This window comes from Columba livia, chromosome 14 (genome assembly GCF_036013475.1).
Source record: "Columba livia isolate bColLiv1 breed racing homer chromosome 14, bColLiv1.pat.W.v2, whole genome shotgun sequence".
Lineage (NCBI taxonomy): Eukaryota > Metazoa > Chordata > Aves > Columbiformes > Columbidae > Columba > Columba livia.
Genome location: NC_088615.1, coordinates 7,268,753 through 7,285,259, shown reverse-complemented (window position 1 = coordinate 7,285,259; position 16,507 = coordinate 7,268,753). Strand labels below are relative to the sequence as shown.

General features: G+C 51.4%; 1 protein-coding gene across 2 annotated transcripts in view; it reads right to left on the bottom strand.

The window, feature by feature from the left end:
• Positions 1-389: 389 nt before the first annotated feature.
• The window catches only part of PDGFRB (platelet derived growth factor receptor beta), a 33,238-nt gene continuing 17,120 nt past the window's right edge, over positions 390-16,507 (bottom strand). For both annotated transcript variants that reach the window (XM_065029782.1, XM_065029783.1), the window contains 17 exons: positions 15,754-15,946; positions 15,425-15,540; positions 14,760-14,886; positions 14,387-14,598; positions 13,534-13,628; positions 13,112-13,244; positions 12,585-12,689; positions 12,365-12,475; positions 11,835-11,988; positions 10,297-10,463; positions 9,945-10,063; positions 8,955-9,077; positions 7,415-7,526; positions 7,028-7,127; positions 6,803-6,908; positions 6,065-6,303; positions 390-5,574 (listed from right to left, as the gene is read on the bottom strand). In XM_065029782.1, coding sequence (XP_064885854.1) covers positions 5,424-5,574; positions 6,065-6,303; positions 6,803-6,908; positions 7,028-7,127; positions 7,415-7,526; positions 8,955-9,077; positions 9,945-10,063; positions 10,297-10,463; positions 11,835-11,988; positions 12,365-12,475; positions 12,585-12,689; positions 13,112-13,244; positions 13,534-13,628; positions 14,387-14,598; positions 14,760-14,886; positions 15,425-15,540; positions 15,754-15,946 — 2,363 coding nt within the window. In that variant the 3' untranslated portion in view covers positions 390-5,423. The remainder of the gene's footprint in view (positions 5,575-6,064; positions 6,304-6,802; positions 6,909-7,027; positions 7,128-7,414; positions 7,527-8,954; positions 9,078-9,944; positions 10,064-10,296; positions 10,464-11,834; positions 11,989-12,364; positions 12,476-12,584; positions 12,690-13,111; positions 13,245-13,533; positions 13,629-14,386; positions 14,599-14,759; positions 14,887-15,424; positions 15,541-15,753; positions 15,947-16,507) is intronic.

Here is a 16,507-nt window from a genome sequence, read left to right as displayed (position 1 = left end):
AGCAACACACCAAGCCCTTGTTTAGGGCTGCTGGCCCCAACCTCTGGCACTGAGGATACACACAGGAACCATTCCCGGTGTCCTTCCCTCTATCCACCTCCTCCCGGTGCCACACAACCCACAAGCTCCCCAGTTACCAGACAGACAGGGAAGATCCTGTCCTGTTTGCAGCCCCTTTTCCTTACCACATCTCTGGGCTCAGCTGTTGCCTTGCTGTGCTTCTCTCTGCCTGGCACCCATCTTGGCTTTTGCTAAGCGTTGGGGTCACACACAGCGTATTAACGTGCTTAGCCTTCACACACGACAGGGTTAAGCTGTATTCGCAGCCTCATATTAGTATGAGAAGGTGGCAGCAACCAGCACCAGGCAAACTAAGGAAGAGATGGAACTATGCAAAAAGAAAAACACCTTTATTTTATTTTTAAACTCTTTCTTTAAAAATGTATTTGTAAAAGTTTACAGCATAAAAATAATATCTCATGATTATAAATGTGACATAGTACAAATCCTAAAAATACATCTGTAAACCTAGGAAAATGTTAACTCTTTGGTACCTTAGTCTGAACTCTGTTTTTCCTTTGCCCTCAGGATGTTTTCTGACAGACGGTGTGGAGGCAGGCACTGCTTCTGTTCAGAGATGCTGCAGAGTAACAGTGTGGTGCCAGAAAGCCATCCCAGCACGATGGGGAGAGGGCAGAGGGCATGTTTTGGGCAAGCTTTGCGCTTTTGGTGCAACCCATGAAGCAGGAAAGGACAGGAACGATGGGATCCTGCAGGCCTCCCACCACAAGTCGGCTTCCCTGCCTCCTCCCACCCCTACAAGAGTCACTGCTCCAAAAAGTCACTGGAGCTACACTGGAGCAGTTCCCCTGCCTTTGTCAAAGCCAACTGGATCCATCTCAGCACAACCCAGAGACTTCAGCCCTCTAGGTGAAACGTGGGAATTACGGTGGGAGCCCAGCAACCCATGTGCTTGACCACAAAATCTGATTTTTAACAATACCTGGCCTGCCCTGTGCAAGTCCTAAAGAAAATGTGATGACTCCGCCGTGGCAGTCAGCCCTGGCCGCTCAGCACCGAGGCTGGGCTGGGGTCTGCCACAGGAAGGACCTGGAGCTGCAGGTGCCCTGGCTGCTCTCTGCCCATGCAATGGCCCAGGGCAAAGGCTGCCAAAAGGCTGAGGGGCAACCTTCATGTGCTCCTTCCTCATGCCTGTACCCTGGAAAACGAGGTTTGCCTCCTTAGCACATTAGCTGACGTCATTTTAGAAAAAACCTCCAAAAAGAAGACATCTGTGAAATCCCCTTCTCCAGATCAGCCCGGCTTTACACAGGCAGATCTTGGGCTTCCCCCCAGCCAAAACCCAACCCGCTGCCCAGTACTCTGTATTTGAGGTGCTGTCTCTCCCCCAGCCCCGAGCCCTGACTGGGAAGAAGGGGAAGAGCCATTTCTCACTTCTGGCTTCCTCCTGGCTGCACATCTGCACTGCGCTTCTGCGTCCCATCCCCATGGGACTCCACCACAGTCCCCTTGTCAGGTGAACAGAGACAATTTAGTTACAAGTGAAATCCGCTGTGCTCTAGATTTCTCAACACGACACAAACAAACACTAAATGTGACACTCTCACTTAAAAAAATAACAACACGCTCAAACCGAGAAGGACAAAAGGATTAAAACCTGTGCACACATCAGTCTGAGAAGCATCTTAAATGTGGAAAGAAACACTGGAGTGTTACATTAGTTTCTGAGATACACTTATGAAATGTATGTATACTTTATGTATGAAATAGTGACTGGCAGTAGGATTATGCATATACTGGTGCTGATAATCATGTAACAGCTGTAGAGTAAAATATAATCTACAAATAAAAGATATTGCACTAGAGATGGGCCTGAGCAGTGTCCCTTTTTGGAGGGCTCAGTGTGGGTCCACCTCTAAACACACCCAAACAAAACCATTGATAATTGAAACTGAAACCTCAGAAGGACCAGTTCCCTTCAGAGCCTCACCAGAGAAATTATGGCTACAGAAGTGATGGGCCCAGAACAGCCGATGACTTATCCTGACCTGCACCTATTGGGGCCACACAGGGACCGGAATGTTGGCAGCAGAGAGAGAGGGAGCAGAGCTGGAGCTGGTTCCCCGAGCAGAGAGCGCTTGCCTGGAGAAGACTTGCAAGGATTCTTAACAAAATAGCTTGGCTTTCCCCAGCTGCCAGCCTGTCCTGGCTGAGAAGACCCGCTTGCTGCAGTGGGTGTGCATGCCCTGGCAAAATGGTGATGGGAAAAGTTGGGGGAAGACAGGAAAGTACCACAAAGTGCAAGACTTGGCCCTTGCAATTACAGAGCCAAAGGCAAACGTTTGGTTATATCTCTCTGGAGCAGAGAACGGTACCATTTTACAGAGTCTGGTGTACCTACTTTAAGAAGGAAGAGAGAGGTGGGGATAGCACCCCGTCAGCAGCCAGAACAGGTTTTGATGCAAAGAATAATTGCAGTAAGTCTACAAATGGGCCAAAATGCAATAGGCATCCAAGTGTAGCTAATGCCCAGCTAATAGGACAGGATACCCAAGTTCCCCCAGCAGGGAGAAGAAATAGATCTCCTCTTTCAGGACCATGGAAACTATGTGATAGTGGGAAATTAGTAATATAATTAGTAATTAATCTGTACAAGAGGTGGAGTTTAGTGTGGGATTGATGAAGTAAATAACCAAATGGCCAAAGGGAGGGTGAGGAGAGGTTAATTGATGGGGAAAACTTTGAGCTGGATGGAGGTAGTAAAAGTAGCTCTCCAGGGTTGTTCTTGATGCTGGAAGCATATAATATTTTTATTAGTCAGTCCAGCCCAAAAATGAAAGCTTGTTAACAAAATGTGCTGATGACCCAATGTCTGGAACAGCAGGGAGTATCTTGGTTAGAAATGCTGGAAGAGTAGAAAGATGTAGGAGCTTAGACTGGTTAGAGGATGACTCCAAACTACCAGTATGTTGTGTCTGGGAAAAGGCCAACATTATCCAAAACGACACCAGCCAAGTCAAATCCAGTACAGACCAGAACTATTAATGCCCTATGCAAGGTCTAGATTTGACCTCACCTGGAGTACTGAGTACTTCTGGTCACTTTTGTCAAAGAAGGACTAATTAAAAATGGAGCTGGCGCAGACAGGGGCTACTAGGATGATCGGATGTGCCATCCTATGGGCTCAAGTTGCAGTGACATGGACTCTAACAAGCACCTTACATGTTAGAAAAATAAAGTGGTCTGATCCCAAGGATCTCAAGAGTTACTGCTTCTCTGAAGTTAGGATCATTTCATGAGCTGTGGCCACAGAAGATGGCTCCTTCATTACAAGCAGGAAGAACAGAGGATGGAAAAACAGTTGTCATTCACAGTGTGTTTCCTATGGATGGTGGGGAATCTGACCACATGGGCTGAAAATATACTCCGCTGGCTGCCAATAAAAGTGTTATTTCTTATGTTCACATTTTACCAAGGACATCAGCCCACAAAATATCTACTATTTTAGCTGCATAAATGGCAGCATTGCAATGACAGAAAACTTAAAACGAAGCAAGCTGTTTTGCTGGGGATTTCTGGCAGAAGTTTCATACTTTAGAAAAAAAAAATTCTCAGTAGCTCTGAAGTGGCAGAAGCCCAGCAAGATGCTGATTGAATTTCTGAATTTGTAAACCTGCCTGTGCAGTTTTTTCTGCAGGATGCATAGAGAGATGTGCATGAGAAGGGCAATGAAGGGGTTAATGGGAGTGGGGGGCATGCAGTGAACAGAGCTCTGTGCAAGGCAAAACTTCTCCTTTCAGAAAAAAAAACCCTGCTAGTTTCTGTAGTGTCAGACTTGTCATTTTGGGGTCCAGCTTTCATCTCTGCAGAGGTGTCATTCACAACTGATTTCAAAAGCCTGGCATGCCTCCTGCTTTGAGTCTCCTCATTCAAGTGCCAGCTGAGAGCACAAGAAGTCCCAGGGGTGCCTGTGAGAAGCAAGGAAGGAGGCGAGAAGCTGGAGGAAGGTCTCTGCCTTTTTGTTCTTCAAAACACTTTCCAAGAGAGAGGAATCCTCCACGATTCCTCTTGCTCTGCTTGATTCCACATGACACTTCATCCCCAGCCCTGGCAGTCTGCAGGTGCTGTGCCTGGCCCCCAGAAGGTGGCAGGTTGTGCGATAAGTTCAGCTGTGACCAAACAGCTTCCCAGCCTCTCTCCCTCTCTTTGTTGGTGTCCCTGGGTTGGTGTTCTGGCATCCTTATTGCTTGCCATGGTCTTGCTATGACGCAGGAGGGACTGCTGAGACCTCCCAGCCTGAGGAAGAGTGTTTGGGTGAACAGTCTATCAAAAGGGAGCCCTTGCTTCCCAAAGATAAGGCACAAAGATTCTGCAGCTGTCAGGGTTATATGATTGCCCAGCAGATGAGCTGGGCCTAGTGGCAGTAGATTAATGAATAGCCATATTGCTTCCTTATACTGGCCCTGGCTAGTGGATTAATATATTTGTTCCCTTTAAATCTTCAATGGAGAATTATTAGCTTAGTGACCACACAAACGACATGAACAACACTGGACTGCCCTCTTTGCTACTACAACAGAGTCATTGTGAGAGCATTTCGAGTTCCTCACATGTCCTTGGGGTCCTGGTGCCATGCTGGGCACAAAAGGTTTTGGGGTGTGACAGCACCTGTAGGTGGGTGCAGAGCTGTGCCCCAGAGCCATGAGTACCTGTAGTGCTTGTGAGGCTCTATCCACCATAGAAGAGCTGTCAAGAAAGGAAAACAGTGATTCAGTATCTCTGAGACGCTGGCTTGTCTGTCCAGGACTTGGCTGTGCTTGGAGGAGAATCTACCCAATGTAGTCTTCATCTCCAGCAGCTGAAGGTTGGTGTTGCAAGTTCTCTACACCCCAGAAATGGGATCCAAGCAAGTCATCTGTCTCAGAGGCATTTCACAGAACCACAGCGTGGCTGGTGCTGAGACCATCAGAGAAGTGCTGGTACAGAGGAGATGAAACTCGTTGCCATCTAAAGAGCATGGAGGGGGAAGAGGCTGGAGTATCATCTTAGCAATGCAGCAAGTGTCATGTCTTGTGGAGATCTAGCCCACATCTTCCACTTGAAAAGAAGATGTTGGTCTGTGAGATGTCCCTTTCCTGCAGTGGTTTGATCACTGAGGAGGATGTGGCAGTGATCTGGAAGGTTCCTAGCACTGAGCCACCTCTTTGCAAGGTGGAAGGGGATGACAATGGGGAAAAGTCTCTAATTCCCCACCCAGTGCTGGGAGATGCAAGGGAAGGAGGAATGCTGGGACAGGTGGGGATATCCCCAGGAACAAGCACGAAGCATGGCTTTCTGCGATGTCTGGGTGAGCCCCTCAGCTGTCCTGGCTATGGGGAGATGCAGACTCAGCCCAGCCCTGACTACAGGAAGCTCTCCTCCACCTCTTGGTGCCCTGTGGTCAGCTCCTGGCAGCCTGCCTGGGGGTCACATTCCTGCTCCTCGTCCTGCCGAAGGCCCAGAGGGCTGTCACAGGATATTGTAGATGATGTGTTGGCCTCGTTCAGCGTAGAGCTGAAAGGAAACAGGAGAGAGAGAGAAATAAGTGCCTTGTCCCAAGTCTCCTGGTGAGAGAAGATTTCCAGTGGCTGAGAAGCACGTCAGTCTCCTGAGAGCCCCAGTCTGAGTATCTTTCTACAGGGAGACAGACGATATCACTTGGGTCTATTCTATGATTCTATTCAGCCCTCAAATACACCATGCAGCCAGTTGGGCTCTGCAGACTGTGTATCCCAGTGTGCCCTTCTCCTTGTAAGTGGTGTCTCTTGTCCCAAATTGTGCCAGCTGATGTACATGGATGTGACAATACATCTCAGTTCACATCCCAGCTCCTCTGATTCGTCTCTGTCCCTGCAGGCTCATGCAAGGCTGCAGCACCTCAGCTGGGGATGACACTGCCCTTCTCTCCTGGTAAATACACCCCGGTCTGTCCCACAGCAGAGCATCCCTATTTTCAGATCTGAGCACTCTGGGATGGGACAACAATCAGAAGCGATATTTTTACCTGGCCCGGCTGATGGAGGCCTCCTGAGGGAGATCAGAGGTTGCCTCAGGTTTGGGGTCAGGAAGAGGGATGATATAATCATTCTCGCCCCCATTCTGGTTCACAGCTGTGTAGAGGATGCTGCTGGTGGGGGAGCTGGGAGCGAGCCTGGTGTTGTTCAGCCCAGGGATTGTGGGTCTTGTGCGGACAACAGCGGGGTGGTCACTTTTCATGAACTCTTCATCCACCTGCTGGTATCTCTGCTCTCACAGAGCAGGTTACCAAAGAAAAGGGAAGGTCTTGTGAGTGGAGAGAATACAGTCATGTTGTGTTTACTTTCCCTGTTAGCTAGGGTTTTTCTAGAGGGCCTGGCACCTTCTAGCTGGGTTCATCTACCTTGACTCCACCAAAGACAGGCCATGAACATAAAGGAGAAATCAGGGGCACAACTCCACAGTTCCAAACTACCAAACAGTTGGAGGCAGGTTTTTGATCTCCTGCCAGTTCTGATTTGTGCAGTTGCTGAGATACCAGCTGCCTGTCTGGTGATGCCAGTTGTCTAAGCAACATCCCTGGGATGCCCAAACCACCTTCATTGCCTGTTCAGACTAATGCAACATCAGTCACAGCAAAATCCTTAGGCATAGCAGCACTAAACACTGTTTTCCAAACCCTGGTTGAGGGTCCTAACCAAAGCAGCATTCTCCTCAGAGCACTGAACCTCCTCTGTCCCTCCAGCATGGGGTCCTTTGAACACACCTTTCTGTAGCAATCCACCAAGAGGTTTCCCATAAGCACCACCAGCTGTGAGAAGGATGGTCTGATCTCAAACTTCTCCTCCCAGCACTTCTGCATGATATCGTAGCTAACAAGAGGGAAGGAAGAACACTCCAGTGAGTGAGAGGGTGGGGAAAACAGAGGCAGAAATGCTTCTATAGTTTGTGCAGGGCAGGCCCAGGGCAAACATGTATGGGCAGCACTTACATTTCATCAGAGGCGTGAGTGGGTTTGGACATCCGATAGCCACGTTTGATGGCATTGTAGAACTGTTCATTCATGGGTAGTTCAGGGTATGGAGTCCCCCCTGTGTATAAAGGGAGAGCAGAAAATCAGGCTGGTGGATTGCCTGCTACCCCCATGCCAGCATACATTTCACACCAAGGTTTCCTTTTTTCTTTATCTTTCCTGTTTCACTTAACTTCCAAATGGCAATGTCAGCATGGGCAAGGAGAGGGAATGAAGTGCTAATTAATGCTGGTAAGGTTGGGGCTTAGGGATTAGAAATGAATTTCTATTGCCTCAGTTTGGGAAGGGATCCTGCTAACCTATTATCAGAGCTATAGGCACCACCATGATGTCCAGGGCACTTACCTAGAGTGAATATCTCCCAGAGGAGAATCCCGAAAGACCACACATCACTCAGGGTGGTGTAGAGGTTGTTGAAAATGCTCTCTGGAGCCATCCACTTAAGGGGCAAGAAGGTCTAAGAGGAGAAAAAAAAATGGAACAAGAGAGTCAGCTTCATCTCCGGCACTTGTTTCAAAAGGTGAGAGTCTGATACCCAATTTACAAGCAGAGAAGACCCTTCACAGCTGCCTATCTGTTCAACACATCCACTGACATCTGCTGTCAGTCACTTCTGAGAGGGATCAGTTTCCTTTTTCCTTGTGCAGGATGAACCCAGCAGGCAGGAGGAAAGAGTGGATGTGCTACATCTGTTTCCAACACTATGTGCCATGGTGAGCTGTCATGAAGTGCGTTCTCTGTTCCCTAGTTCTTGGGGAGTTCGGGGGCTTGCACAACTTGACCGCAGCACTCCTGAAGGGAACACAGGCCCATCTGGACTTTGGAAACCTGAGACCAAGCTGGAGACGACTATGGGTTGACCAGAAAAGCCAAAGGACACGTGCAGCTTTTGCCTGCTCTTTCTCACTCAGAGTGAAACCCAAAAAGAAGCCTTCACCAGCTTGTATGCAGCACTGGCTGTGCTGTTCCTGGGATTCGCTTGCACAATGAACACCAAAATAATCTCCAGGAAAGATTGCAAAGGGGCCCAGTTTCGTTTCCCATTTTGGAAGGAAAAGCGGCTATGCCAAGGCTGGACTGGAAAACCCCAGCCCCTCTCTGTCAGAGGATCTCTCTGCCCAGGCACTGAGTGCCTGTCTGCCATCCCATGCAAACGGGAGAAAGCTGGAGAGAAGTTAACTAGTTCATAGAGTAGATAAAGATTGGGGTTTGAAGGGCCTGGCTTCGCCCTCAGCTCCCCCAGCCCCACTTTGTCTGTTTGGGAGTTACATGGTTGCTTTGCTTGGGGTTGCATGTTCCCAAATGCCCCAGGGAGTGGAGTGGACACACTGTTGTTGAAGTTACAGGGAAGGTTTCTGGGGAAGCCTAATTACAGCCTCATCCTCTCCTGCCTCCAAAGACTGGAGATGCCTTTCTGGAAAGCAGCTGCTCACAGGGAAATGCTTCCTCTTGCCCTGTGGTCTAGCGGTTAGAGCAGAAGTCTGTGAACCTCTTCCCAGAGCGGCCACTGACCCGCTGCAGCACTGCCAGCTGCCCAACCTCGCTCTGCTCCTGCCTGCTGCTCTGGACCACGCTCAGTGCCATGCGGGGAAGGGATGCAGCTCTGCTGCCAGTGATGCCCACACAGGGGACAAGCCTCAGGTTTGCTGCTACTGCCCAGGTTCTTCTGTAAGAGCCTGGACACATCAGCATGCAATTCTGCTACTCCACAGCATGCAGAGCACATCGGGGCAGAATAGTTGGCTGTTGACATTGTCTCCTGGGATTCCTGCCCTGTCACAACCCTGGGCACAAGGATGGACATGCGACTCCCAGGAGAAGCATGTGGTTGGTGCCAGGCCCAGAGCTCCAGGAAAAAGTGTCTTGCACGGCTCCTGGTACTCACACTGCCTTTGGAGATATAGTTGGAATCCCTCATGATGTCCCTCGCCAGGCCAAAGTCACATATCTTCACCAGCTTCCCCTCGCAGATGAGGACATTCCTGGCAGCCAGGTCACGATGCACACACTGTAGGGGGGGACAGAGCAATGTCACTGTCAGGGGCCCCCAGGCAGCCCAAGGAAGCAGCCCAGCTCCAGCACTAGCCCATTTCTGGGGCTGCAGGGACAGGAGTCACCTCACATACTTTGGGGCATCTCCTCCATCTCTAGGGACAACCATGGCTCAAAGCCACTAGCAGAGCTACCACATTTTCTCTTCTGTGCTCCATGAGGGAGCACTGACCACGCACTTTTGATGATCAAACTGTATGACTGGAGCCAAAGAGCCAGAAATTTCTCTGCACACGTCACTGATGCCATCCCTACCCTGTCTTTTACCCTTGCACTGTGTGATGTTTCACACAGACCAACTATATTACTGCTTGCCCTGGGCTAAACCAGACCTTAGGAAATTCCAGAGCCTGGCCCTTTGTGGTGGCTTAATTTCCACTGAACAAGCTCTTCTGATGAGGCCTGCAGTGCTCAAAGCCTGTGGTGCAACAGGGGTGTCCATGGACAGTAGTAACTCTGCTGTGGAGTCCCTTGTGCTTTAGCGTGGAGATGCCATCACTGTTTGGTCATTCTGGCAAACATGAATGATATAACACCACAGCTGTGCTGCACAGGGCTTGGGAGGAGCTCAGAGTCAGGGAATTTGAGGTCCGAAGCTCAATCTAAGCCAGGCTTAGCTGTCACATGCAAATATAGTCATGCTGACGCCTAGGGCTGTGTTTCCAAAGAGAAGTGGTCAGCAGTTCTTCAACTGCATGGCCACTTCTCCCACAAGGAGGTCGGCATGAACAGAGGGACAGCGAGCAGAAGCTGACCACAGGACACAGTGGATCACTGTTGGCCTCCACCGCCACAGGCGGCACAGACCAGCTGACATACGTACATTTTTGGAAGCCAGGAACTCCATCCCATTGGCCACCTGGAAGCTGAAGCCCACCAAGTCCATGTAGCTGAGGAGCGGAGACTCATTTATCAGTGTCACTCGTTCTGTTCTTTCAGGAGCTAGAGGACAAGCGGAGATAGATGTTGGTGTTACTCGGCATACTGGTGGGCTGCCCAGCGGTGAAGGGGCAAAGGCACAGAGCCGGGAGCTCCCGTAGTGAGGGCATCTGACACCACTGCTGGAGTCATCCCAAAGGTGACTTTTGCAATACAGACCATCTGTCTCTGCAAGCAAAGACGTCCAGTGCCCAAAGTGCAAGTACCTCTCCCTCCCACTGCGGCTGAGCTGTTACCTGATGGGGAATAGCTGTCCAACTCATATGGGGTGCCGTAGTTAGAGGACTCAATGTCAGCATACTTAATTTCACCCTTCATGTCAGACATGGGCACATAATCCAGCGAGTCGTCCTTGCTCATGTCCATGTAGCCCCCATCGCTCTCAACAGATACGGAGAGATGACTGTCGGGGAAAGCAAAGAGGCTGTTCGGATCCAGGGGAGAGGAGAAGACACAGGGGAAGAGGACGACGATTTGCAGGAGGGCAATACCTGAACCCTCAGCCCCACACAGCAGGGAAAGAAGCCCTGCATCATGCAGGGTGGCTGATGAAGTGCAAATAGCAATGGAGACCTCCTTCCACTACCTGAGAGCTCTGGTGTCCTCAGTGCTAGCTTTAAACAGCCCTGCCATGGTCCCCTGAGGGTCTCCATGTGTCCTGGCCCATAGGCTGAAGCTTCTCATGCTCACCTTGCCTGGCAGAGCACAGGCTTGGCTCAGCACATGAGCTCAGCCCTGGGGAGGGCAGGAAGCAGGGCCAGGGCAATGCCAGCTCCACAGGTGCCCACAGGACAGGAGAGCATGAGATCTAGGCACACAAAACCCTCCACCTTGGCTGTGCGTGTTCCCAGGCTGGACAGGACTGGCCTGGAAAAGGATGAACTGAGCAGGCAGGACATGACCCTCTGTCCACAACAAACCTCATTTTGGATCAGCAAACACCTGCACCCTTGAGCATCTCTTCCTTGAGTGAGCAACAACTGCATCTGGGAAGCAGCATCTTGAGGGTTTCCACGTGCCAGTGCTGGGCAAGGGAAACCTGCTGCAAGGCCAGAGAGATGGGCCACATTCCCATGGGCTTGGGAGGCTGCACTTAGTGCTTAGGAGGATCTCAGCTGCCTTCAAGCAGAAATGCAGGGGCCAGCTGTTCTGATGTCCTAACACTGTTCTATTTTACTATTGTTTGGTGTGCTGGAAGGAAATGCTGCTTTCTAACTTCCCATGGGACTATTTCTCTGCGCTGATGTGCCTGCATCCCTTACAGCTGGCAACTGGATGAAGGACTGTTCCATTGTAGGACCTCTTGTGCAACCACACTCCTTCTAGTTCTTCTCCCTTATGCACAGCAGCAACACGACCTACCCTGAAAATGCAGAGCTGAGGTCCCCAAGGGTTAAGACATGCTGGGAAACCCTTTGTCTCTGTACTCCATGCATATCTATAGTTATGGCAGTAAAGTTAATGATGCCAGGGAATATTCCCAACTGGCATGGAGCTGCCAGCATGTGTGCTAGCAAACTCAGCCTCCAGGACACACAGATTGCCTCTGCTAACTCCACATCTGCCAGGAGCTGTTTGGAGACGGCTGGTTGGCACATAAATTGGTCTCACAAAGCAACAGAGCATCCAGCTGTGTCCCAGTTCTGGGCCAGCATTTGTTTTACAGGTCTGGAGGAAAGGTGGGTATCCTTCCTGGCAGCACCGGCCCCTCTCACTGACGGAGGCCAGGATGGGGTAGGTACCAGGAAGGAGGAGAGTGCTGCTCTCCAGGTACCTCTGCACATGGTCCTCCTTAGGGGTGTTCCCGTACAGCTCTGCCTCTCGCCGTGCCTTCTCCCCGTAGGACTGCAGGAAGGTGTGCTTGTTGCGGTGCAGGTAGTCCACCAGGTCCCCATAGCGGCAGTACTCAGTGATGATATAGATGGGCCCTGGTAGGAGAGAGCACCTATGTCAGCCCTGCCTCAGCCCCGCTCACTCCCTAGAGCAGCAAATTTCATCCCACAGTGACATTAACCAGGTTGCAGGACATCTGTGCACAGTGAGAGGGAAAAGCTGCCTTTTCTGGTACCAAGCGTTTTTGGAATTCGAAATTTGTGTTTGTGGAGGGAGGTGGGGGTTAACAGAAACATGTCTTCTCAGTTTCAATCAGGTTGTAAAGAAAGGATTTATAGCCCCAAGAATCTTCCCTAGGGGAGGGTGAATCACTTTGCACCAGAAAACAGGAATTATTCTGAGGACAGTTCTCCTCCTCAGCACAACCCAGGGCAGCAGAGAGATGAGACAAGGCACACAGGGCTCAGCTACCTCCTTTAGTGCAGGCCCCCAGCAAGTTGACGATGTTGAGATGAGGTCCCAAGTGGCTCATGATCTTCAGCTCGGACATGAGGGCTTGCTTCTCGCTGCTGCGGGCAGTGGCTGTTGGAGAGAGCCCGTGTGAGTGGCAGGGGGAGGAGAGGAGTGCGTGGGCACTGCTCAGCCTTGTGGCTTTGGGATGGGGGAAAGGGATAATGTGAGGGCAACTCACACTTGAGCATTTTGACTGCCACTTTCATGGTGGCCTGTGAATGGCTCAAGCCATGGGCTGTTGCCTCCACCACACGTCCAAAGGCACCGGAGCCAAGAGTGCGTCCTGCAAAGAAACAGTGAAGAGACAAGGTTGGTGATGGTCCTTGAGGAGAGGTGAGGAGAAGATCTTGGAGAAGACAAGTCTCCTGTCTGAAACCACACCAGCCTCACTACAGCCATACCAGTGGTCATGGAGGTGGTTGTGAACTGTGATATCTGGGGTTGGGGCTGCTTTTCCATCTGGCTGGGAGGGAAGGAGCTGCCGGCCACGTGAAAGGATAACCAGGAATAACCCAGTGCTTCATGCCAAAGGGGGCAGCCAGCTTCCCATCATGGTCCCAAATGGTCCCCCTCTCCCAGGACCACATCATATCTTCAAGGATCTTTGTGCCTTTTCTGGGTTGTCTCTTTTGGAGATCCCAAACCTATCACCCCCAGCAGCCAGAACCCTAGAGGGTCCATCGGTGAGACCTGCACAGGCTTTACCTAACACCAGCTTGTCCCTGGGCACCTCCCAGCTGGAGTCATAAGGGAGCTGCATGGGATCCACGTAGATGTACTCGTGCCCATCAGAGCTGACTGACTCGATCACCTTCCAGCGGATTTCATAACGAGGTTTCTGGAAAGGGGAGCAAAGGGGAAAGAGAGATCTGAGAGACTGAGGGTCAGGGAGGACGTGGAGGATGTGGATGGGCTTTGTCAGGGAAACTTTTGTCCCTGCAGCCACCGCCTCATTCCCAGTCTAGCCTACAGACTGGGGGGATGCAGGGGCCGATGGAGGCCCATGGTGCCTGGCATGGATGGGACATTATTAGGCTTATGCCAGCAGCAGCTCACAGCTTTGCTTTCCCAGCCACTCTGACATGCAGGTACCCCTGTGCCAGCCTGGGAACAGTCTCCTCTTTTACCTTCTGCCACAGGACGATCAGGATGATGAGAGAGATGACGGTGAGGACCAGCAGAGCCAGGATGACAGAGATGATGACCACTTTGAACGGCAAGGCTACAATGATAACAGGGATAGCAATGACATTCTTCCAACCCTGCTTGGCCCAGGTACCCTGGGGAAAGGAGGGGTCAGCAGCACAGCGAAAGCCCTGCACCCTTCTCTCCTTTCCTCCTCTAGCCACCATCCCCCAATCCTGCTACACACTTTACCCCCAGACATTGACCCTGCGCCCTTCTCTGGCTAGGGGTGGTCCCTGTCCTCTCCTTCTGGGCAGACCTGCTGGCACTTGCAGGACCAGCAGCCCAGGGTTGTTGGGGTGATGGATTGCTACAGCCTGCTGAAGGGCTTATTGCCTTGGGAGAGGTTTGACCATGGGAAGGTGTAAAGAGCCAGAGGGACAAGTTTGCTTGTGGGAGAGCTGGCAGCTCTGGGCCTGGGCATAGACCATCCTTCGTCATATATGGGATGTTCAGCGCATGGACGTTCAAGTCCGTGGCACCATCTAGTGACCCACATACTAACAACAAGACACTGGGGACCTGCTCAGGCACTCTTCTTGCCATCTTGCCACCCCACCACTGGTGAGAAGATGTCCATGGCCAGGGGACACATGGGCTCCAGACTCGTTCTGGAGGAGCCTTTCCTTCTCAGCTCAAAGTGGGCTTCATTTCAGGCACAAATAACCAGGCTTCCTGCTCTGACAACTGCAGACATCAGAGGACAGTCCTGGTTCCTAGCACCTCCAGACTGGAAGCAGGGAGAGAAAAGCCTATTTCCCCACCACAAGCTCAAACACCTCCCACTGCACTCACCGTGTGGGACCAGAGTGATGTCCTGGGAGCTGGCACCCAGGAAGTTTTGCACGGTGCATCTCAGGAGCAGGGGCTCATCCACCCTGTGCAGCTGCAGGGTGCTGTTCACCCGGTACACCTGCAGCTCCGCATGGTACGTGGCGTTAGTCTGCAGACCGATCTCCGCAGACTCATTCCCCAGCAGCCGGGTGGGTTGCCCCTTGGTGCTGCACCTGGCCAGGGGAGGATAAAGGCACCTGAGAAGCAGCTGGGACCACGCACTACCATGGTATGCCTGGACATGTGGCCCAGCAGAATACAACAAAATAACAGCCTATTATTCTAAAAAATGTGAGAGCCCAGCTGTTCCTATGGGATCCATCCCTCCACGTACCATTTGATGTCACTGCAAGAAGACCAGCTGATCTCTGGCTGGGGCATCCCTTCGGCAGAGCATGTTACAGTCTGCTCCCCACTGCTGGCACTGCTGTTCTCCTTGAGATCTATCACTTTGGCTGGCACTGAAACCAAGAGACACTGGTGAGAATTCATCCTGCACTTTGACTGCAGGATGGAAGGGAAACATGATTCCCCTTTACCCCTAACATGGCTTGGGTGTGAGGGGACAGTGAGGTAGGACTCATCACAGCAATCATGTTTCATTTTTGAAACCTAACAGCAAAAAAAGGAAGGTTTGATGGGGTCACGGAGGAGACCTGCCCTCATGTAGCTTGCTAGGAGAGCGGAAGTGAGCACAGGGGAGACTCATGGACACCAGAGCTGCCCACCTGAACCTACATCTACTACATTGGGTCAGGGCATGAAGGCCAGGCTTCTGATGTCTGCACTTCCTCCCTGTTACCTTTGCTTTGAGACCAACTGTGACATATTTCAAGTTAGCATGTTTCTGGCTTTAATATTCTTCCTTTGACCAAAATCACTCTGTGGCAGTCAGAAGAGTGAGGTCTTCAGCCCAAGGGTCCTGCAGCAAAGGCTGGAGCCATCCCCTGAGGCTGTCCCCACACTCCTCAGCCCCACGCTTGCAATGCCCATACTCACCATTTATCTGCAGATGGAAGGACAATTCCTGTTCATCATCCTCATTGGAAGCCCGGATGGTGTAAAATCCTCCTTCTTCCTGCTTCACCCGCACCAGGACCAGAGCCGTCTGGTACCTGGAGGAGACACAGTCTCAGAGTGATGGGTCTGGGAAAGTACCTGGGGACTGACAATGCTCTGAGGCAACCAGCTCCTCACCCATCTGGAGCAGGTTCAAAATCCACTCACAGAAAAGCATTCAACCACAAACCATGTCCAACCAGGAATTTGGAGGCTGCTTTGTGAATTAACCCTTCCCTGCACCCTGGTGAAGAATGATGGGCCCTCACCTGGTTTCTGACAGGTTCCTGCTGGTGATGGTGAACTCGCTGTTGCTCTCCATGGTCAATGTCTTGTTGTTCTTCAGCCAGACGATGCTGGGTTGTGGGTAGGCCTCCACCTCCACCTGGATGGTGCGGCTCTTGTGGACCTCAGCATACACCGTGCTGGGCAGGCGGGTGTGGAAGCGCACAAAGCCGCGCTCTGAGAGGGAGCAGGAGGGATAGGGGTTTAGAGAGACAAACAAGCCCATCTCCAGCTCTTTGGGCAAACATAGATCTGGAACAAAACACTCTGAACAGCCAGAAGTGGTGGGGCAGCTCCAGATCCACCTCTCAGGGCTTTGGGCTCTTGTCTGAGGGGAGTGTGGGTGCAGAGCCACACTGGAGCGGAGCAGCTCATGAGACAGGCAGCATGCGGGGAAAAGGCTGTTATCCCGTGGAGATGGGGCAGGTTCCCTCAAATTACATGAAAAGACAGATGCAGATGGGAGGTGACAGTGCGACCTCACTCACCCTGGCACTGCACCGTGCAGAAGAACTCTTATCCATACCCTCAAGTGTCTCAAGGTGTCACAAATGCAATGGTGGGAGATTTGGGATGTTTTGCAGCTGGGAAGTGGGCTGGAGTAACATGGGCTGAGGGTTGTTTTTTTGCCATGGTTACTTAGGGTGGAGGGGAGACAGCTGGAGGTGTTACAGAGAAAAGAGGATGCTACCCTTGGGCAGCCTGCCTGGACACCCATGTGGTTTGCTGGCGTTGGGT